The sequence below is a fragment of the Aulonocara sp. 'chitande type north' Nkhata Bay genome, linkage group LG5, assembly GCF_057382095.1.
Source record: "Aulonocara sp. 'chitande type north' Nkhata Bay isolate Kocher_YH1m ecotype deep benthic linkage group LG5, A_spYH_male_GT1.1, whole genome shotgun sequence".
In the NCBI taxonomy this organism is placed as follows: domain Eukaryota; kingdom Metazoa; phylum Chordata; class Actinopteri; order Cichliformes; family Cichlidae; genus Aulonocara; species Aulonocara sp. 'chitande type north' Nkhata Bay.
The window spans coordinates 10,844,748-10,867,961 of record NC_141348.1 but is presented as its reverse complement, the minus strand read 5'-3'; the positions used below and the strand labels follow the sequence as shown (position 1 = coordinate 10,867,961).

Below are 23,214 nucleotides of genomic sequence, written 5' to 3'. Positions count from 1 at the left end.
GTGTCTGCTATTGTTTTTATCCAGCTCTTTAGTGTCAAAGGTTCCTTAATAAAGATGCTGTTATGGGTTGTTTGAGATGTTTAAAGTTAACGTTACATCATAGAAGTATTAGGTATTAACAGATATAGTGCAGCGATGGGGACCTTAACAGAGAGTCTCCCTCTATTTGTAATCCAGCAGCAACCTCTGAATGAAGCTAATACTGAAGTGCCAATGCAGTGCACTTCCTCTTTGCCACAATCCCATCAAATGGACCGAATCCAACGTGTATGAAACTTTTAATCCTTTTTGCGCCTACTTTGTGTTTCTGCCTGATAGAAACACCATTCAAACTCCCCAGTAACTGACTCAGTTGTTGTTGTTTTTGCTGTGGTCTATGTGCTGGTCATAACAAAACTGAATTTTATAAATCATTGTGGAAACTTTTATCATTTCAACCAGTCTCATAAAGCTTTCAGTACTTTAAACATTTTACAGTAAGAAACTGTAAACTGGATGATTCTATTCAAGCATTCAAGGAAGCTTTATTGTCATTCGCATCACGTTTACATGAGGTGGAACAAAATATGTACACACGGTCCGCGAGCGAAAAGAACCAGAATAAAAAACTAAAACACCAAACAAAAATAACCAGAAACACAGAATAACAAGTAATAAAATAATACAAATAAACCTGAGTACCAGTATGGAGTGTAGATATAGAAATGCAAGTATAAATACTTTAGCAGCAAAAGGGCATGATGACCAGCACTGATAAAGTGACGTGTCAGTAAGTGTCAGTAGTGATTAAGGTGCTACAACAACAGTTCATGCCCATTATGCATTGAGAAGTCTCACAGCTTCTGGGATGAAGCTGTTTCTCAGCTGGGGTGAGATATTGGGGTGACTGGTGATTAAATAGGAACACATCTGACTGTAGTATACTATAAATCTTTTATTTTGTGGAGTACAGCCTTTTTTGCACAGTCAAACACTAGTTTGAAGAAGGATTATGGTGATCAGTTTGATGGCTGGTTCTGATGAAAACTGTGAAGTGAATGGGGTGGACGAGGATTACACTGAAGTGACAGCTAACAGCCACACAGGAAACAACACTTCTATTATTTGGTTTGCTCACAGTGGTAATTTTGATTTTGACAAGATTAAATTCTCAAGTTAAGGACTGACCTAGCTGACATCTCTGTCAAAAGCACTTTCTTAAATTTCATATACCTAAATAATGGTGAGTAAACCTGACTTAATTGGGAACGTCAGATCAAGCAAGAATGTGCAATCGAAAAGGAACGCATGTAAAAATGTGTTAACACCCACAATTATGAGCAAACTTTATGTTTACAAATGACTAAGCCTTGGAGTTGTACAAGACAGTGGGATGATTTGCAGTCACACCCAGACACTGTCCTTTCAGTGGGAATGTAGAAGCTCAGAGCAGCAGCTCTACCTGTAGCCACATGCCTTATCTGCTCCCTCTAAACTTCTCATCACGGGCACTTAGGAATGTGGTTGGTAAATTGTGTGCCTGAGTGTGTATGTGTGTGTTCTATATCTGCCATGACCTTGCACACAGGTGGGACAGCTTAAAGGTATAGACCGCCACTCCTTTGATATCTCAAGAATGGGGAAATGTTTGCACACTGCTGTTTACAAAGTAACACAGAGACACAAGATAAATCCCATCACCGCTGAGAGAGCAATCTCCAGGCCTGCTTCTTGTCGAACCCAATTTCTCATGTTGAGGCTCTTGTTGACATTGTCCTCATCTATCACGGACTGCATGGTCGCAATGAAAGGGGGCTGTTTGGGAAGAGGGGCTAGTCCACATGAGGGGTGTTTTAAAGCTAATCCACATCCTTCTACAATCAACTTCATAACCTTTGTTCACACCCACAAAGGAAGTGGATTGGCTTCAAAACTGACCGTCTTTGAATGGAGGAAAAATGCCAGCACTTTATGATCTGTAACAAATTATGTGCAAAGTCGTTCAAGGATGTCCGACCATCTGGACAGTTTGACAGTTACTGGACTGAAAAAAAAAAATGATTTTTTTTGTATCTCTCGATGTTCACTATAAATGTTTATATGAACAGTGACACTTTGGTGAGTATTGTGCCCATTTAACCTGTTAAAATAGCTGGTTTGCTTAAGGTTTAAAAACACTGTACACATATAAACACAACCGACTGCATTTAAACATGAATTTTATTAATAACTATTAATAACTGTTGACTATATTCTACAAATGATGCTTGCTAGCTCAAAGGCAGAAAAATGACAACAATTCCAGGACACGTTACAACATTTAAAGTTGCTACGTGTTAGGTGTAACACATTCCAGCATAACATGTTACTGTAATCACATTCCGTTTTTAGTGATGCAGTAATGTAACAGCATACTTGACTAAATTCAGTAATTACATTACAGTTACAATAATGTCATTACTTGCATTACAAATGGTCTTCAGTTATTTGTATGCTGGGTGGAGAAGAAAGAGGGACAAAAACATCAAACACATGCTTTTTTCCTTCCTGTTCCACTTGTGCTGCAACCAGCTGATTTCACTTTGTGTGATGTTGGAGAAAAGGTGGTGTGGTCTGCAGCTTTTGAGGACACAAAATTTATTGTAATTACACAAAAGCACAAGTGCACGATGATAAACTGCAGACTGCTGCCAGGACAGAAAGAACTGCACTATCCCGCTAACACAACTTTAGCTCTTTGCAAGCATCTGCACAGACAGTATGCTAACACAAAGCTAGCCAAGAACCCAGAGTGACATTAAAATCAAATGGACACCAACCCTAGCCTGATCTTCAGCAGAGTCAGTGATGAGTAGTCAGGATTGCATCCTCCACTTGTACCTGTTGATGTTTCCACAGCAGAGTCACTGTAGTGATCTCTTTGGTCTCTTTGGGCTGCTTTTTAAGTTTGTTTTCACGTGCAAACACTAAGAAAGATCATGTGTGTCCTCATTAGGATGGGGATTTGTGTTAGTGTGTGTGGCAGCCTCAGGTTTTTATTGTTAACTGGTAATTATGTGAAAATGTGTTTCAGGCCTTTTATGGAGTAATGCAAAAGTAATGAATAGTGTAACAAATTACTTTTCTTAGTAATTTTCTCTTTCTTGTATTTGTTGCTGTATAGATAGTATAGAGTATGTTCCATGTGCTTTAATACAAAACCAGCTAGCTTAAATAAGATAGGAAGCTCACATGTTTGTCTCTGTGAAAGACACTTCTTGCATTATTCCCACCTATTTATTTTAGTAAAAATCTGAAACTATTTTAAAACTTAGTTAAAAAAAAAAACTTTTGTTGTCAGAGCTGTACAGCTGTTTGAATCAGTTCTTTGTGCGTCTCTTGTATTGATACACTGTAAACTTTTCGCCCGTTCTTTCTTTAGCCATTTTGTCCTTTTCTGTCTATACTTTTACCCATTTTGCTCATTCCTCCCTTTTTATCTCTCTGCTCTCTAAAAGTCATGTCAGCTGCCTCATATAAAGTCTCCTTGACTCTCTAGAGTTGATTATTTTGTCAGATTTAGGTCAACAATTGTCCCACTCTGCATCCTTTAGATGGCCACACCTGAGCACACACAGTCGAGATCATCAAAGCGTTCTGAGCTGACAAAAGCTCATTTGTTCTGTCATAAATTAAAGTTACCTGTTATGTCTCACACAATATGGCTGTTCAAGTGCACATGTACAAAGATTCAAATCCAGTGTAGTCATCAGTGATAGAAGATCCTTGATCATATACAAGCAGTCAGACTGCATAGGCCGTATTTTTTTAATAGCATTTGGCTATCAAATTAACACCCACAGAGACATCGTGTGACTTTGCATACTGCATAGAAACGTAAAAACTGTGCTGACAAATCAAGCAGCTCATTTGTCAAAGTGAGCTGAGTGAGTTCTGATCCTTCAGCTCGACTCAACATTTGGTCGTTTTCCATTACGGTCAGTGTTGGGAAGGTTACTTTTAAAATGTATTCCATTACAGAATACAGAATACATGCCCCAAAATGTATTCTGTAACGTATTCCGTTACGTTACTCAATGACAGTAACGTATTCTGAATACTTTGGATTACTTAATATATTATCATGCTTTTTACAACAACGTGAATGTACTATTGCTGTGTGATTTATTACTATTACTGAAAGTCCACGACTCCGAACTGTAGTAAAGGGACCTCTGGCTAATACGGCGGGGTCCCTGTCAGCTCGTAGCCGAAAAATAGCTTTACTTTGTTGTGTGGGTCAACTTTTCTTGCGAGAGACAGAGAGAGGCGTTGAAAGACTGCTCCAACGGAACTTATTGTTTTCGGAGGAAAACACGAACACGGTGTACAGTCGAGTCTTAATAGCTTACTTACAACTGGGCTCGTCAGGCACTCTTCTTGGCTGCAGTGGTTATTATTACGGTATATTTACATGCTTCCAGCTCCCGTTTTTCCTCGATGACAACTCGTACCTTTCCACTCCCCTTTTTCTCCCTCCTCGCGCTCACAGACCCATAACGTGTATGGCAGTCCATTCTCCCTGCAGCACGGACTACACTGCCCATGATGCTACATTCTTTAGAGCAGGGCTGCCCAATCCCAGTCCTCGAGAGCTACTATCCTGCAGCTTTTAGATGCATCCCTACTCCAACACAGCTGAATCAAATGAATGGCTTGTTATCAGGCCTTTGCCAAACACGATGGCATGCTGAAGAGGTAATCAAACCATTTGATTCAGCTGTGTTGGAGTAGGGATGCATCTAAAAGCTGCAGGACGGTAGCTCTCGAGGACCGGGATTGGGCACCCCTGCTTTAGAGCTATGCTTGTAGCATTCTGCCTGTTAGCTTAGCACAACAACAACAACAACGAAAAGGCGCTCTCTCACCCAGGAAACACACAGTCGCAGAGAGAGAGAGAGCGTCGCCCTGTAACCATGGCAACCGTAACGCTGCCGCCTGGAACAAAGAACGTAGCTGTCAAACAAAACCCAAACAGTCCTGACCCGCGACAATATGAAACAGGGAAGTACCGCAGTGTAATCCATTTATTTCAACAAAGTAACTGTATTCTGAATACCACCCTTTTAAACGGTAACTGTAACGGAATACAGTTACTCATGTTTTGTATTTTAAATATGTAACGGCGGTACATGTATTCCGTTACTCCCCAACACTGATTACAGTTGAGTATCACCTCAGTGTGCAGGGGCTTGTTATAGCAAAGTCTGTGACATCGTATGCATGTGACACAAACACAACACAACACAACAATGGAGGACGACGAGGCGACGGTACACCTGCTGCTCGGTCTTGGTTTGGCAGATTTGGGTGGCAGTTTTGAATTTTCTGGAGTCATTCTCACGACTCATCGACTGACATCTCTATTTGGTCAACTTGTGTCATGTAGTCAGCTGACATCACATTTTTGGATTGACTCAGCTCCTTTGGAACCCTGGATGAGTATGTACTAAAAAGTACTCCAGGTAATACCACCTAGTGAAAACTGCAAAAAGCTGAGCTGAGAAGGTACTAGTGGAAAAGAGGCAGATGTTATACGCCTGCGAAGCTAAGTCGTGGACATGAAGTGAATAAGAGTGCGGTGTTTTGTTGGGTAAATTCAGGTCCTTGGTTTTACACCTTAACATTGCCGGAGACCAAACACCCACCTTCCAGGAAAAATGTTGCAGAATGGTTAAATTCTAATGAAGAACTCAAAATGGTTACATAATCCATTTGAGCATCCACATGACAACCCTGATTCAGGATCGAAACTCAGCTTCATGATGTCAGAACAGAGGGGAATGCCAACACATGCATCTGTCAGGTTGCTATTCTTTTATTATAAAAATGCCTGACAATGGAATCAGGAAGTTCAAACAAAAGGAAAGCTAAATCACAGATTCTTTTCAAAGGTTTTTTTTGTTGTTGTATTTTTCACTTACAAACTGCGAAAGGGATTTTCCCTTTAGTGTAGAGGTTTTGCTACAGGAGGTTAGGGTTTAGTCAGTTTTACAGCTGAAGTCTTTACTTGCTTTGCCACATTATCTATTTCCTTTATCCAGCATCTGAACCTGCACTTTTTACAGCCACAGGTGACACTGTGGTAACATTGTGCGACCCACATTTTAGTCCCTGACATGTGTCACAGTCCTGAAACACAGAAGCTGTGCATCATCAGTGAAAAAGTGAGTGGACAAACAATAGCTCCCCCCGCATTCAGAGACCTCAGCACAACTGCAGGGTAAACCAGTTCGAGTCCCTCAGTGAATCTGGCATAAAATATCTGTCAGTGTCACTACTTTAAAAAAAGGTGGTGAGTGTGTGTGTGTGTGTGTGTGTGTGTGTGTGTGTGTGTGTGTGTGTGTGTGTGTGTGTGAGTGTTAGGAGTCTGTGGTTCTATTTGGCTTTTAGTTGACCCTTGGAAGAACATATGGGAGTGCAACGCTAAGCCTTAACCCAACTGCAATCAATACTGATAGTGCCTCACTCCTCCTCTCCAAGGTGAACAACAGGACACTTGGGTTTGCATGCATGAGCGCACGAACACACGCACGCACGCACGCACACACGCACACACACGCACACACACACACACACACACACACACGATTTTAGATCTCCACCTCCCCTTTATTTATAGCCTCTTGTTGTTTCTTCCCATCCTTTCATTTTCAGATCAGGTCCTTTCACCCCGAGCAGGCAGCAGCTGGAGGACTGTCTGTCAGAGGGGGGCAGGATGACAGCAGGACTCAAGGGGGGGTCCTGCTGTCTCATATTAACTACTAATTACCCCACACAAACACACACATGCGGCATTTAGCTCTATCAAAACACCTATTATGCAATTTATTTAAGCTCCTTCTCATATTTTTTTTTTGAAGCATCTTTGATGGAGAAACACGAGATTTAATTAAACAAAAACAATGCGTGAGTTTCTCACACAACACAACTTGAGTTGTCTCTGTGAAAATCCTCATGACAAGTTGTCTGTTTTTTTCTCGTTGGATGCGTGGCCACAGGTTTGAGCTGACAGCTAACAATTAAATGTAATACTAGCACCAAAGGACACTTTCACACTCTGTGTGTGGGCTTTTTGTTTGTAGCATAGTGCAATATGAGCTCACTTTAACATATACTTTTCATGAGAGAAGAGCATTCATGCATTTACATTTAAATAGTGTTTACTCAGGGTTAAGGCCCACCCTTAAAACCCCCCTTTTATGGTCCCCTTTAAGCTGATTATTAAACACACATAAAAAGTCATTTCTGCATATAGTGTTCTTTTTTCCTTTCAGTTGAACTAAGTAGTGTAACTAGTGTAACTAGTGTAGCTAATAACCAGAATGGGTTATTAGCAACCAGGTTACTAATAACCAATTCATTTATTTCTATTCCATAAATAAAATCGGTGCTGTTTAACGTTTGCCTCAGTTTGTTACCATCATGCATCACACGTGCATCACTGTGCAAAATGAATTATAATGTGTTTCAAGTTTCAAGATCCACAAAGTTTGTTTAAGTCACTGAAAACTTTAAAAACTTCCATCAACGAGGTTTTTTGGCCCACAGATCTGGCACTTGGCGGATATTCTTTTCTTTTTTATACAATTTGCAGCAAGCCCTAGAAAAGCACGTGTGGATAAAATGCCAGCCTGGCATCAACAACCACTTCATGTTTAAAGTCCCTTTCTTACCCATCCTTAACTTAATTCCAGCAAGTTATCTTGACTATATCTACATCACTAAATGCAGTGAGCTGCCATGTGATTAGCTGACATTTGTCATAATGAGCACTTGAAGACATGTTCCTAATAAAGTATCCTCTAAATCTGTGACACCTGATTTGAATGCAACATTGTCTAGTTTCTGAAAATCTGCTTATTTAGAGTTATTATAACCGTAGACAGTTAGGTAATCAGAAAACAACAACTTTAGTTGTATTATTATTTATTGTTTATAGCTGTTGATTAAATGTATGACAAACTGTTACTATTTAGCAACAGCAATAAAATACATTATTTACAGTTTAATACATTTAACTCTGTGATGGAGGTCTGCCAGCCAACAAAGAGATTATAGCTGCCGGTCTGCTAAACCAGCTAAGGGCCTTTAGCTTGTTGTGAAGATTTCATAAACTTCACATTTTAGGTTTATAGATATAAAACTAGTGAAAAATAAGAAGATGAAGTTGATTTTTTTTTGTTGGTTTTTTTTAAATTATTATTATTCTTTGACTCAATAGGTATCTTGCTCCAGTGCTAACTTTAGTGACTAGTTTTTCTTTATCTGAAGCTGTGCTGTTAGTTAGTATCTACAGCAAAGCTTTGCATCTATAGTTCAGGCTTGGAGTTCAAATTTGGGGTTTACCTAACGAGATATGGTATATGGTACCTTTACTGACTTTGCTTTTTCCACTGTAAAAGTACATGTGTGGTGTGTAAAAGTAATGTGCATTAAACTTGACATTCTTCTTTCAGCTGCTTTAGGGGTCACCACAGCAGATTAACCCTCTTCATGTTGTCCTTCAGTCGTCTTACCCTTCAGTTTCTGCCTGGCAGTTCCATGTTCAGCATCCTTTGTCTAATATCACTATCCGTCATCTGTACGTGCCCAAACCATCTCAGCCTTGTTTCTCCAACATTGTCTCCCAAATAAAAGTAATATGTGCCTGTTTCCATATCAGTAGTGCATGCCCCAACCTTGACTGCCTTGGAAGGAAAAACAATGTTTCTGAGACACAATCAAAGGACTTAAATTGGCTTCTATTATCCTGCATGCCTCCACATGTTTGTGCCTGTGGCCTCAGGGGATAATTGTCTTTTATATTTTCTGGACACTTTTTATTTTTGCCTTTAAATAGCACTGACTGAAACAGAACACCTTTCCAGGGTAAAAGCCTCCGATGAGTCACTGCCGAGCACTGTCAGTCAAGCATTTTCAGATTACAGCTGGAAACCAAAACAGACTAAACAATATCTGGGATTTTCTTGTGTGAGCTTTTATAAGTTCTATTAACACACCAACTAGCCCGTACGTTAGTGTGTGATTTGCAAATGAGAAAAAGTACTGGTCTTTATCTTAAATGGTCTAGGCGTGATGATTCATTTAGAAATATCCTTCTTTAAGTATCCGAGTATTCTTCGTTCCTGTTATGCATAAAAGGTATTTGCGTTCACGAGTCTCAATCCTCTCCTGCAATGTCAACAAAACTCATTTCTGTTGACTTTCACTTTAACAGTATACTTATTTACTGTCTTGTTGAGAGTTAGAGAATAGATTAAAATCACTGTTATGTCTGAAAGCCAAAGGTAGAGATGAGGTGATAGCCAAAATGCAGGATGCATTTGCATTGCTTTGCTAAGCGGCTGAAAAAGGTTTCAGTTAAAAGCGGCTCATAATGTTCTCGTTTGGTCACATTGCCAGATTGTGTGTGAAACATGAAATGCACTCTAGTACAGCCCAACCTTTAGTGGTAAACCATAAGCAAAAATATCTGTTATAAAAGTACCACAACTTGGCATTATGAGTTTCCTAATGACAGATGCTATGGCAGGCCTGTTATGTTAGATTGCATAATGGCAAATGTGTCTCTACACCAGTGACTCCTGAATATCTATGTAAGGATTAAATGTACTGAGAACATGACAACAGCTTCCATCCTGAATGGATCATATTGTAGTTTGAAGAGGTAAAAGGGGAAGGGCTTCTGTTGAGTCAATAAAATGTTCACAAACACAAAGTCGGCTCCATCAGAAGTCTTTTAACACAGCTTTATCTGTGTCTGTGTCGAGCAGCAAAGAGTACTGAGTACAACGTATGTTGAAATAATGTCTGTCTGACTGTGCTTGCATGGAAACGCACTGCTTTTGTCTTTGCTTTAATTGCTGCGTTTGTGTAAACAAAGGGCGACATTTATTGGGAAAAGCCTTCGGAGCCAAACAGGACATCTTTAGATGAGTCTTTGTGAGTAACTAACCAAACACAGAACTCAGTGACCACAGCTGAGAAGCTTTTTTGCTTTTCTGACTGATAAACTTCCTAAATGTCAAACGCATTAATGTTGGTTTACAAATTGTTTTGGCACTAGTTCTGAAGAACTGATTTCTTTTCTGTGTGCCATGTAAGTGCAGCAGAGGAGTGTGATTAATGTGGAATCTGCGCTTTGTGGTGCAGTCATGCCCAGGTAAGTAAACTCAAGAAGCCCTCTTTGTTTTGGCTGTCAGGTGGGTGATAAGTGGTGAGGTCAGGGTGTGGGAAGGTATTTCCGGTTGACGTTGCTCAGCTTCCCAGAAACAAATTCACATTTGACTTCTAAAGGAAGGTATGTTTGTGAGATCAGTGGACAGAAGATCCAAAAGGAGTCAGGTTACTCGTCTTTAACAGGCAGCCCAGTGAGACCGATGCAGAAGAGAAACCCGCCATGACTCATTCTGGACGCGTTGTTGTCACAAAATACCCTGCAGATCACAATTTAACTGAAAAACGTGCAACAGATTCATATATGGAAATCTTTTGCTCTTTGTTGAGATTTCTTCTACCTGACATTTGATCCACTTTCATGACAGGCATCAAACACCCGGAATGCTTCGCAGTAAGCGGTTAAAAACACGTATTAACGCACTCACACGCACGCTCATGCGGTCACTGTATGCACACAGAAGGGTGGAGCCCTCCCTTAGTACTTTTTTCCCCTTACCGGCGGGGATCAGATCTTGACTTGATGCGTCGCTGTGAGGAATGTAAAGTGAGGGTTTTCAGGGAAATGCGCAGGGGCACACCAACCCGTAAATCGTCTTAGCCTCACACGTTTTTAGATCTCATCCAGTGCTAATTTCTCCAGTCTGCTTCCGTTTGATAATATCTTTTAATTTATGTGCACTTCACCGGCCATGCAGCGCGTACAGCCCTCACCGCGCGCAGCGCGTAAAAGCGAGTGGCTCCGGAGCGCCCTGGCACATCACCACTGCTCCGATCCTGGAGTGGAGAACGAAATCGTTGTTTTGGCCACTGGAATAGACCAATATCTGCAAGAAGTCTTCCACCACCTGGCCTTCCCCAGCCGGGACGATACTGTGTCGGCGAAAGATTTCACTGCGCTCTGTGCCGTTCTGGGACTGAACAGAGCTGAGGTAGGAAAGAAAACTGCGACCGTAAAGGAAACAGCGGGAGCTGGAGAACGAGAAGAGGAAGATGAAGAGTTTAGAGATATATGCTCTGGGCTTCCCAGCCAGCTCTCTTTCAAAGAATTTCACTCACGGCTCTGTGGGTATTTCCGTGTGCGCAGTGCGCGTAGAGGTACCGGGGAGTGTGCCTTGCGTCTGCCCGTTAGCGAGGATACAGAGCTGGTAGAGAAACAGATCCGGCTTCGGTGGCCACGAGTTAGGCGGAGAAAGTGTGTCAGTTTTGATCTGACAAAGGACCAGAATGGATCAGTCAACACATCTGTGAAAGATCGGACCTCAGAGCACCGTGAACCAGGTACTGGAGAAGGAGGTCTGTCTTATATGTGCATTTTAATAGCTCGATGATGGAAGCCAGAACATTTCAAATCCCTGTTTAGAATGTGCTCTGCTGTCTCACCTTTATTAAATTGTGCAGGATGACCTTATAATTATATACAACCAAACACTATAATATCACTACTTCATATACCAATTGTTAGTGCAGCATAATCCCAGGCTAATACAAAATGTATTATTACACTATCAAAGACTCTTATTTAGACTTGACATCTAGAAGAGCCCGGTAACAGCTGTCATGGCGGCGGGCAAACTGGGCTTTTGGGCACAAGCGTTTTAAAATTGTTATCTTTTTATATGTTTTACTAAAGAAAGTTTAATTTGCAGCTTCATTCAGGGTTTCCTCCACTGATCTTAATTGTCACCTTGCACACAAAAACTCTGTAACATTATTACAATGTTCATATTATAAATCAGGCTTTAGTTAGCGTAGGAGACATGGTTTATGTTCTGTAATCTGTTCTTAATCTGAGGTACTGGCTCCACAAGACAGAAGATGTCATCACTGTTGTAGATAAGAAGAAAGCATTTATCCATTGGGATGTTTTTTTCATTCTTCTCTTTATGTTTTTGATAAAGTTTTGGAACATTCAGCTTCTTTGTGTCTCAAACTGTTATAAAAATGAAATTATGAGAGAAGTTTAGATTAGATTAGATGAAACTTTATTAATCCCTCGGGTGGGTTTCTCCGGGAAATTCAGTAGTAGTTTAGTAGAAATGTCATCCACTTATCGGCATATAAAACATGACAAGCAGCTCAAACTAGATGCTGAGTATCTAAAAGGATGAAGAGAATCTGTCTTAATAGTTATCATGTTTATATCTTCATTTAAAATCTTCTACATATTTAGTGTTTTTGCCAGACATGGTATAGTGGAGTAAAAAGTAAAATCACTGAAATCTAATGAAAAGAAATATGCAGCAGAATAAATGGTAAATGGCCTGTATTTATATAACGCTTTACTAGTCCCTAAGGACCCCAAAGCACTTTACATATCCAGTCATCCACCCATTCACACACTGGTGATGGCAGCTACATTGTAGCCACAGCTGCCCTGGGGCGCACTGACAGAGGCGAGGCTGCCGGACACTGGCACCACTGGGCCCTCTGACCACCACCAGTAGGCAACAGGTGAAGTGTCTTGCCCAAGGACACAACAACCGAGACTGTCCAAGCCGGGCTCAAACCGGCAACCTTCCGATTGCAAGGCAAACTCCCAACTCTTGAGCCACGATCGCCCAAAATGAAATAAAATAAATAAAATAATAAAATAAAATAAAATAAAATGAAATAAAATGAAATAAAATGAAAATAAAATGAAATAAAATGAAAATAAAATGAAAATACACGCATTTCACTTTTAAAGTTCACCTATAAAGGTTATTAATGTAAAACTATGGATATATTATTATGCACATGATCTGGTTTCACTTCACTTGTTCCTCTTTCTTCTTCTCCAGATGAGGTGGCAGCTCTAAGGGAGCTGGTGGAGGACCTCCGCTCAGCGCTGCAGGGGAGCGATGCCCGCTGCCTGGCCCTGGAGGTGGCGCTCCGACAGGAGAGGAGCAGCACCCTCCCTTCTGCATCCTGCTACAACCCTACGGTTTCAAAGCCTAAGACTTCCATCACATTTATCCAGGGAAAACTAGTTCCAACTCAAAGAATTAAAGGACAGTTAAGCAGTGCTGCAGGAGACTCAGCAAGGAGAGTGGCAAGGAAACGAGATATCAGAGACCCACTTCTAAGGGAGCTGAAGCTGATCCGCTCCTCACGTGATGGGCAGCTGGAGGAGGCCATCAGATTCAATAAGCATCTAGAGGAGGAGCTGCAGTGGGCGTACCAGGAGGTGCGCAAGTTGCAGGGGGTGGAGGCTGCACTGAGGAAGGAGAACACTCAGATCAGGTTGGAGTTACTATTCATCAGTGGAAGGTTTTTAAAAGCTTGCTGGATGATATTTGAGTGGATGTAGGAGACTAGTGAGATGATCTTTGGTGATCTCCATCAGGAAGCGGGCAGAGGAGGCCAGGGAGGCTCTGAGCTCGGGGCTGCAGCAGGTTCGGCTGATCCAGGAGCAGGCCCGGTCTGTGCCCCAACTCCAGTCCAGGATCACCCAGCTTGAGACTGAGCTGCACAGATACAGGTACCATGTGTGGTCATGAGCAGGTGAAGGAATTCAGTACATGGGTGTGTTTGTGCATCTATTTACACATCATTTGCTTGTGTACTCTGCTGATTTGAAACTTGATGCCACAGGGTGCCCAGGTTAAGCTGCACACAAGTTTGTGTCTAGGAGACCTTACGCAACCCCTAGAAAATAACATTTAATAAGCAACTTAACTTAGTTATGCAAAACCTGAGCATAGCAATAAAATGGACAGTTCTGATTATTATGGTACATGCATCACTTAGTTATTGCTATGCTATTAAATTTGAAATGTAATTGGTAAAAACAAAACAAAAAAACATTTACCTTAAAAAGGCATTTAAGGTATGGCCTCTGCCTTTTACCACCCTCAGAACCAGCTGCACGTGTGTACTCAGCCCTGGAAGTCAACAGAACCACCCCGAAGACACTTGCAGCAAAACAGGTGAGTAACTGAAAAAACACAGATCAGTATGAGAGTGTTAGTGTGGTCTTATTGAGGCTCCACTTAAACAGGCCTAGAGACTGCTCAGTAACTCTATGGACATCACTGGTCGCTATGGAAAAGTATGTATTCTGTAATTGTGGGAGGTTGTTTGCTGTCGCTATGTGAAACCGGTCACAAAGAAACCAAAACCTTATTCCTTTAACAGTTGCCACAGAAGAGAAATCGTCAGTATTCTGCAGTCTTGGGCCCTAAGCTGTCTTTGATGACTGAACTATGCAGTTGCTCTGTCTGCAGATGCTGAGTGTCTACAGAGGGCAGTGGAGGGAAGAGCTGCATCTGATGAAGAGGAGGAGGACAGTAGGATGAGAGAGGAAGAACAGCGCTGCCTGATGGAGGTGAAGAGGCACATTGGACGAATGCACGGCTGTAGCAAAGGGTTAGCTAACATCTTGTGTTCATACTTGGCATTTTCTCTAATGTTAATCTGACAAATTGATAGCAAAAACAAAATACAGCTGGCTTTCTCACATCTGTTCTACTGTTGAAGAATTCAAAAAACAGTTTTCACGACACAAAAATGATTGGTTTATGTTTAGGGTTAGGCAACCGAAGTCACCAAAGATGTGTACTTTTTACTTTGCACCAATAAGCTCAAACACATATCTTAACATTCACTCTCTACACAGACAACACTAATGGTAAATGGACTGGTTCACACAAGCACTTTTTCCTATGCAAGTGCTTTTTATCAAACATTCACACACATTCATGCTCTGATGGATGCATCGGAGAGCAGCTTGGGGGTAGTAACTTGCCAAAAGATAGTTAACATGCAGACTGGAGCAGATAGGGATTGAACCACAAACATTCCCATAAGTAGGTGAGCTGCTCCTCCACAGCCTGTTTCTTTGGCTGGATTAAACTTTGGATATCTCAGTGTGGTGTGCATTGGGTCCTTAAAAAACTGAGAAAACTGGAGAAGTAGAGGGCAAACGAAGAGGTGGGAAGCCTACAAACCTAGAGCAGATGAACAGTCTCTGAACATATTCTTGAGGAATAGGAAAAAATCCATCCATGTATGCATCTGGTCCTTCAGCTCATCCATCTGCTTTTTGCTGAAGCATCTCCAGTGGTCTAAGTGGTAGGGTGGGTTTCAAGAAGCCTTTCTTAAGGAAGAGAAAGAGGGAGAAAAGGCTGAAGTATGCCAGGTTACACAAGAACTGGACTGAAAATTATTGTAAACAACTTTTATTAAATGATGAATCAAAACTGAAAATTTGAAATTTTCAGTTTCAGCAGCACTTCTAAAGACAACAGGGGGCACTTCTGTCAGAAAGGACCAAACCAAGAGCGGCCGCAGGGAGGCTTTAAACAAGCGGTGAGGAAAAGATGCTCTTGCTTTTTGTCAGTTTGACATATAAAGTGTCAGAAATGTATTAACAAAAGATTTTTTCTTATAAATCATAATTTTTGACATTTGCGTTTCTAGATTTTTTGTTGTTGTTGCTATAAATACACTTTAATGTTGGAGAATATCTTCTTATCAATATAAGTCTTGAATGTCCTGACACATCCTTTTCAGCTGGCTCATACTCATCTAGCTCCTTGAGCCTGGATGTCTCTTCCTCTTAAAAGGGACTTTTTAATTCTCACTGTCGCCAAGTGCTGCTCATAGAGGATCCTCTGACTTTGAGGTCTTTAGCTTATAAAAAAATGCACCTGGAAGCACTGAGCTTTTTTTGTTTTTAAACCCACCCAGTTTGAACAGGATTGTAATGGGCGCATGCATTTCGTGTTCACTAGAGTCCTGAGGAAGAGGAGGAGAGGACACAAGAGGAAAATGCGAAAACACGTCTGTCTTTGTTGGAGGGCAAACTCACTGATTCGCTCGCGTTGCTGCTGCAGCTACGTAACAAGGTATTCGTGCATTGTTACACCTCATCAGCGCCATCTAGTGGTTCCTCCATTTCATTTTCTGTTGCTTACATTTTATATGTGTATTTGTGATGCGTTAAAAAGCCTCTGCTGACAGAGGTGCTGCTCATAAAAATGTATATAATAGTTTATATATAAATATTATATTCACTGTGTAATTAAGTTCATTTGAAGTAGGATTTTGGACCTCATATATAACATTACTACGCTTCCACCCCAACAAAACGAGCCTGTCATTAACTCGTGTTTATTCTGTTTAAAATTACACACAAAAAAATCAGGAATCTGTGATTACTTAACATTTAAGTGATTCAGACCAGGGTGTAATCAATGTGCCAGTATACTGTGCTAAGCACTGGTATGACATCATGCTGTTTTGGCTTAGCAGTAGTCTTACAATGAGTGAAAACGTTTGTTTTTTCTTCTAGAACATGTCCAGCAGGGGGCTGGGGAAGATGGTGATGGATACTTTGGATGTGTGCAGCAGGGGTGGAGCTGGTGCGTCTGCTCTGAGCTATCCAGTTTTATCCAAATGCTCTTATTTCTTCATTTTTGTTACTTTTTCAATAGCTTTTATTCCCCTTTCTCCGGGACCGTCCCAGATCCTGCAGGTCGCTGATTCTCTCTCCGTCCACTGATCCACAACTGCTCAAAGATGGAGGAGAAAGGATGACGGAGGAGGAGGAGAGACAGAGAGAAACTCCTGCTTCTACCCTCAGGATATCAAACTAGCAGTGTCAACCCACTGCTCATCTCCTGCTGAGTCAGCTGTAACACATGTGCTGTATTGCATGATTAGCTTGTTTGCACCATGTAATTTTTAAAGTATTTAATAATGAAATAATTTATGTAATTTAGTCTGCTAGTGTTTTATTCCGCATCTGTTTAGGTTGAATGATTATTTGTTTTTACTGGACTTTTCTTCCATTTCTGTGAAGACAGAAATTCCAAGGCCATCTGATCTGAAACACACTCAAGCTGAAAAGAAAAGCACATCCAAGAGACTCTTCAAAGAGACCAGTTCATCCAGCTTTCATTTACTAGTATAGCAAACGTCTACTAGACACGTTTGGTGGAATATATTGTACTTCAGTGATTCTTGTGTAATTATTGTCTCATTAAGTTGTGTTAAAATATATCCAAATACCTTTATTTTTTGAAAAGCTAATGTTTTCCAGGTTTCATTCTAATCAGATAACACTGAAAACCCCCATTAAACTGCACTGCTATCCTTGTGTCTCTTCTAATGTATCCGCTTTGAGTCTAAGCTTTATTTGGATGATTTGAGGATAGTCGGAGAATATCAGGTCATATCTCAGGTTGTGTCAGCACACACGAGGTGTTATTCAAAGAACATCCCTCTATTTGGCAGCCTTCATTCACCGTTTACGTCTGATCAGCCTCCTCATATGTGCTGCTAGGAAGTACCATCATCACGTGATGCCGTGTGTCATTGTTCAGATGTTTTAGGTAGCAGCTGGACAGAAATAATGCTTGAAGTTATGGCTAAAGAGTTTATGCACCAACAGACTTCCAGATGTTTTAAATGCTGCTTGCCAAACTACCAGAGAGCTGTCAGGCAGCCTCTTACCTCAAGGTAAAGCTCAAAGCAATGTAGTGCAGCTGAGATGGCATGTTCTCCGGACACTGCAGAGAACTTCTAAATGTCTGTTAGAGTCATCTTAACTCTCTGTGGTCGCTTCCCTACTTGCTTAGTTACGTTTCAGGCAAAGTGCGAGTACTGTTGGTTTAAACACAATTACTGTTCACAATTATTGATGAACTGTGCTTCCTGGTACGCTGAAAGCTTTAGAAACATTTGAGAGCCTGATCTGATGTGTGATTTGTCACAGTTTTATGGATAGCACCTGCAGACATCATTGGTCTTTATGGCTTAGGTTTTGTAAATTCTTCTTCTTCTATATAAAAGAGCTTCATTCTACACTGTCCAATCAGTCCAGTTCTAATAACAGATCAAGAGTAAATATAGCACCACAATTTACTGCAGCAAAGAGTCTAAATGTTTTTGTTAAGGAGAACTGTGTAACATTATCATTGTAGGCAGTGTAGTTTGGATTAATGTGGAAAAATGTCAGTTTTAGCCGTTTCAAAACAAATGTCTGCAAAAATTGGAGAGATGTAGGAGGTCTGAATACCTCCTGAAGCAAGTATAAAATAAATGCATGTTCCTTGATGGCTAATTAACTGTACTAAATGATATGCAGCAATATTAATAACTGCTAAAAATATAAAGATACACATCAGTGTGTAAAATAAAATTATGCAATTTAAATAGATCTTTGGCCAAGTTTAGCAACCATTATATTGACAATGAATTGGGCAAAAACGCGCACACACACACACACACACACACACACACACACACACACACACACACACACACACACACACACACACACACACACACAGGGATGGTATGAAATAATATAGTTTATTTATTTCCAGCAATTTACAAAGACCTGCAGGAAGAAAGCCTTCCTCCTGCCTCACAGAGGGAGGCTTTTACAAAAGGAACACACAGAGAACACAAAGACCTCAGACCCAGTAAGACTGTCCATGTGTTTAAAATAATTTTGACATTAAGAGTCAAAAGCTGATATTTAAAGTCAGCGATGGCAGTCTGGGGGTCAGCGTGGTTCCCTGTGAGTTCAGGGGTTCAACAATTCGAAGCACTGAGGTTAACAAGGCAGCAGGTGGGTGGGGGGTTTTAAAGGCTGGATATGTAAGATAGAGGGAAGGATACATCTGGATTCATAAGAAGACAAAGAACCAGAGAACTCTGTGTTTTCTTTAGGTGTGTTGGACTCTTTATTTCTAATCCCAGACTTCCCAGATGCCGTGTAAAGCAACTTGCTGGGGGGTCTACCAGCTTCCGAACTGAACAAGAACGGATCTCCACTGCAGCGTCATATAAAATCATTATTACATTACACATAATCAACATATTGTACAGTTGTTTTTTTGTTTTTCAAAATCAGAGCTAAATAAACAGACACTACTCTGTGGTGAACCTAGTTCCTGATTAGTTATTCTGAATAGAGCTTGGCTCTGATAGGTTAAGGCCATTCTATGTCTCATAAGTATGCTTTCCCTGCGCGAGATAGGGCGCGTGAGCGTGTGTGTGAGGTGTGTAAGGACAGATATTAGGCACTGTGCTAGTCATTAGCCTCACTGCAATTCTATCGCAGAGAGTGCAAAAAAGCTCTACTGGCCTTCAGCAAAGAATAGAACGAAGACATGGTGACCGTGATACTGAGCCAAAATTAAAAATAAACAACCTTATATATAGAATAAATATAGTATGTACAATTTGCTTTGTGTGTTTCTAAAAATAAATAAAGCATTACATGCCCCATTTTTGAAGTATTCACAACTTTCCATTGACGTCGAGGCAGAATGCTGGCACCTGGTCAGTAAGAGAGTGGAGGGTACAGACTGAGTGGAGGGGTGCAACTCTTACAAGTTAAATACTGTAGAAAAGCAGACAAAACCAATGATGTCACTCCAGCTGAGGATGTGAATCCAGAGGACACACACAGGAGATGTACAGTTAGGAGAATCCCTGCAGTGCCCTCTGGAGGCGGTTTTGCAGATTACAGTACAATGTTGCATTTGACCAGCTTGGAGACAGTGTTTACAGTGGTTGTTTGATCAAATTCATGACAAAAAACTATAATGATGAAGCGTTAAGAAGAAAGGAGGCAAAGAATTAAAGGAAAACAAAGAAAAAAAATCACAATTTTAACATAATTGACACTTTAAAAAACATCATGAGATCAAAGATTTTAAACAGATACAATAATCAAGTTTTGCACATTCACACCATGTTCCCTGCACATGCATTCTGCTGGCCCCCTTTGGAAACAGTTAAGTCAAGCATCACATGCAGGTTTCTCCTGGACTGACACCGGCACTCGATACAGTCTGTCAACATGGCTCACCACTTCCCGTTTCATTCTCCTCCTCACCTGCGAGCCCTTGAATACAGAGTTAGCTGATGGCAGATCAGTTGTGTGGATATGGGGCACACGCTAAAGTTATCTCATTATGTCAATGATGATTAAAATGTGGTTAAATAGTATTCAGTTACTCCTATGAAACACTTTCCTCCCTTATTATCAGACATCATTTCAAAAACAAAAGGGAAAATACACACTTTGGCATAACTGGGGAAAAGTAACAACTAATAATGAATTCTGCCTCGGTGCTCAATCACACCAAGCAGTAGAATGGTAACATTAGTCTGTACTCGAGAAAAAAAAGGTGGAAGAGTTTGGCATTTTGCAAACCAATGCAGTCAAATCAAAAGAAACAGAGCTACTATGTTACAAAGGAGTTAGTCAGTGCAAATATACTGTTTACAAGACCGGAGAAACCTGCAGTCAGCTGAGGCTGAAGAAGTCGCCGTTGATCTGAAAACACTACGTCCAGATCAACAGAATCAACGTTCTGGGATTTGTTAAAAAGCAGTTTCCTATTGGCAATGTGATTTCACACCCAAATCCTATATTTGTAGGAAAGCTACAAGCTATACTTTCATAAAACAGCTATCTGCTTTGTGACTCTGTCCTATATACTAATAACTAATAGTAATAAACATAATTCCTGACAGTAAGTAAACAGGTTCTTGGAAAGGGGTAAAAGTTCCCAGAGATGGGGTTAAGGTTAGTGTACATACATGCAGCCTTATGACCTCACATGTCATCCACGGTCTCTTTCCATCATTTCCTGTCACTTATTACTGACATAGGAAGCTTTTGAGAGTCTGAAAGAATCTGAACTTTCTTTCTTTTAAACTAAGCTAACAATTGCTAACTGACAGCTTAGATGGCTTAGTGAACTTTTAGCATCATGACAATAAGTTAATTAATTAACTTATTGTAGTGTTAAACTCTTTTTTTTTTGTCTTGAATTACTCTTTTTTTTTTTTTCTCGGGGGGTATTAACCTAACTGTATGCATGTATTTCAATGGAAGGACAAAACCAGGTCTCCTGGTGAAATTTGCCCAAGAACAAGGAGCACAGGAAACTCCACAATGGCCGTATCAGTGTACAAAACCAGTTCTACTGTTACTATTCTATACTACAGAAATCTCCAAACCACATTTTTATTCAGCAATTTATAGTAGCAGAGGGTTATTGCTGGTTAGTGAGCTATGACTCTATCTGGGTCAAGGGTTAGAACTCAAATTTGCTGCACCTGATTATTGCAATTCTGCAGGAGATTTAACTGCTACATGTGGGACTTCATTGTGTAGTCTCACCGGGTTTTCAGGCAGAAGAATTTAGAATTACAAAGAATTTGGAAAATTATGTTGACATTTGCATGAATCTGAATTGACTAAAATTCTTCCCCATATCCTCCTATGACCTGACGCAGTTCCTTGAGCTGTCTCTTAATTCACTACCCTAACGTGGCCTAATTGCTCTGTGGGAACCAAACATTTAGTACGGCCAAATATTCACACAAAATATCTGCCATCATTACCTTTCATCTGGTGCCAGACTGAACACGAGTCAGCATAACCTGGCGGCCTGGCTAAGACAACTTAACACACTTTCAGACTCTGTCCCAACTCTGCAGGCTTGTTCCAGTGCACTACAGCGTGTTGAGCCTCTTGTCACTTACTGAAAGCCTGGCTTGGGATACACAGCAACAACCGTTTTGTTTGTTCAGTAGAAAGTTGGCAGAAGCTTACATACAGGGGCACTGGTGCTGTTCTCACCTGGAACCGCTCAGGGTACAGTTCGACCTTTGCTGACTTCTTGGCACCACAAGTGGAGCTCAAGCTCAGAGGGAGTCGAGTTTTGATACACTCCTGACTGACAGTCACACAGCCATTACACACATATTTATTTTTTCTTAAGTGTATTTGCTTGTTTTTTCTGTGAATAAGGATGTTTTATGAGCACAGTTGGCCAACAATGGAAGCAGTGTAACCTGTGAGGACAGCACGGCTAAATAAACTAATTATGTGATTTCCAACACATCATGTTAAAACTAAGAGACGAGTCCATTGCTATAGTGACTGTCTGAAGTGCTGGACTCCCCTCAGGTCTGGTAGTCCTTATTTTAAATGCCAGAAATGGGCGTGAGCAGCTACGGAAAACAAAGCCTCACGTCTTCATTTTCATACCCTGACTCAAATGAAGCCATCCACCCATGGAAACAATGTTAAAAAGGGATTTAGCTAGTTGGTGGTCCAGTCTCCTATAGTGAAACCCCCTAAAAGAGCTCCCTACTAGGAGGACAGTCCTATAGGTTCTAGTAAATCAGATTTTCCATTAGATCTCATATAATTATCATTCTATATACGTGAAGTAGCACTTGGTGATTATGCATTCTAGGCTTGTTTGGATGTTTTTTCTTTTTGCTGTCTTTTTTCTGTCAAGGTTTCAAGTGTTAAATGTTTTTAAAAACAAGACGGCGAATGTTCCCATTGAAAATAATGAGGACTGGCCGTGCACATAGAACAAATATCCATTCATATATCAGCTATCAAATGCATCTTTTTGAACAATAACAATCATTGTCAATGGTATGATAACAAAAGTGGCAGGACTCATTAAGTAAAATAACGGTGGAGTAATGAATCCATCACTGGTGGGGTTTTGTTGCGTGGTTGAGGTGAAGACATTCCATTTTCTCTAAGGTGGATTTGTGGGCTGCTGCTGAGCAACAGTGTCCTGATATCCTGAAGATGAAATGCTACGTGCACTATATGCACCGTCAGTCAGAGCCTGACAGGAGTTTAGCCCTTTCGTTGTAGATGTCCAGTTTCAGTGTTCAGACAATGCGAGTGATGTTCGTCACTGCTCGAGCGTGCAAGGATACAGTAAGGATTTAAGTTGTTTTTATGTGTGTGTGTGTGTGTGTGTGTGTGTGTGTGTGTGTGTGTGTGTGTGTGTGTGTGTGTGTGTGTGTATCTGTGCATGCATTCAGTTGCCCACGTTAGTGTCTCTGTCCCCGATGAACCAGCGCAAGTGGAAGCACAGGGCTAGGAAGCCAGTCCCCAGCAGGTCACCCAGGGCGGTCAGGTACGGGATGGAAAAGTTGTCAGGGTCCATGCCCCGACCCCACATCCAGTGGACCATCCAGTCTGCCAGGTAGAGGAGGATCATGACCTGAAGAAAGCATAGCCAGATT

At 40.9% G+C, this 23,214-nt stretch overlaps 2 protein-coding genes across 6 annotated transcripts in view; one reads left to right on the top strand and one right to left on the bottom strand.

Moving 5' to 3' along the window:
* Positions 1 to 10,703: 10,703 nt before the first annotated feature.
* LOC147329875 (EF-hand and coiled-coil domain-containing protein 1) lies at positions 10,704 to 17,361 on the top strand. 3 transcript variants are annotated; one of them, XM_086291270.1, is made up of 9 exons: positions 10,704 to 11,478; positions 12,981 to 13,422; positions 13,526 to 13,660; positions 14,038 to 14,108; positions 14,406 to 14,547; positions 15,402 to 15,489; positions 15,915 to 16,028; positions 16,475 to 16,544; positions 16,649 to 17,361. In XM_086291270.1, exons 1-9 carry the CDS (start codon positions 10,872 to 10,874, stop codon positions 16,663 to 16,665), a joined length of 1,686 nt encoding a protein of 561 aa, XP_086147396.1. In that variant the 5' UTR covers positions 10,704 to 10,871; the 3' UTR covers positions 16,666 to 17,361. The 3 variants fall into 3 exon arrangements, with proteins under 3 accessions (XP_086147396.1, XP_086147395.1, XP_086147394.1); XM_086291269.1 differs by lacking the exon at positions 16,475 to 16,544 and having other exon boundaries at positions 16,617 to 17,361; XM_086291268.1 differs by having other exon boundaries at positions 16,475 to 17,361.
* A 1,118-nt stretch (positions 17,362 to 18,479) lies between these two features.
* Positions 18,480 to 23,214, bottom strand: part of slc41a1 (solute carrier family 41 member 1) — a 29,862-nt gene continuing 25,127 nt past the window's right edge. For all 3 annotated transcript variants that reach the window (XM_086291265.1, XM_086291266.1, XM_086291267.1), the window contains exon 11: positions 18,480 to 23,192. In XM_086291265.1, the coding sequence (XP_086147391.1) occupies positions 23,007 to 23,192 (186 nt within the window). In that variant the 3' untranslated portion in view covers positions 18,480 to 23,006. The remainder of the gene's footprint in view (positions 23,193 to 23,214) is intronic.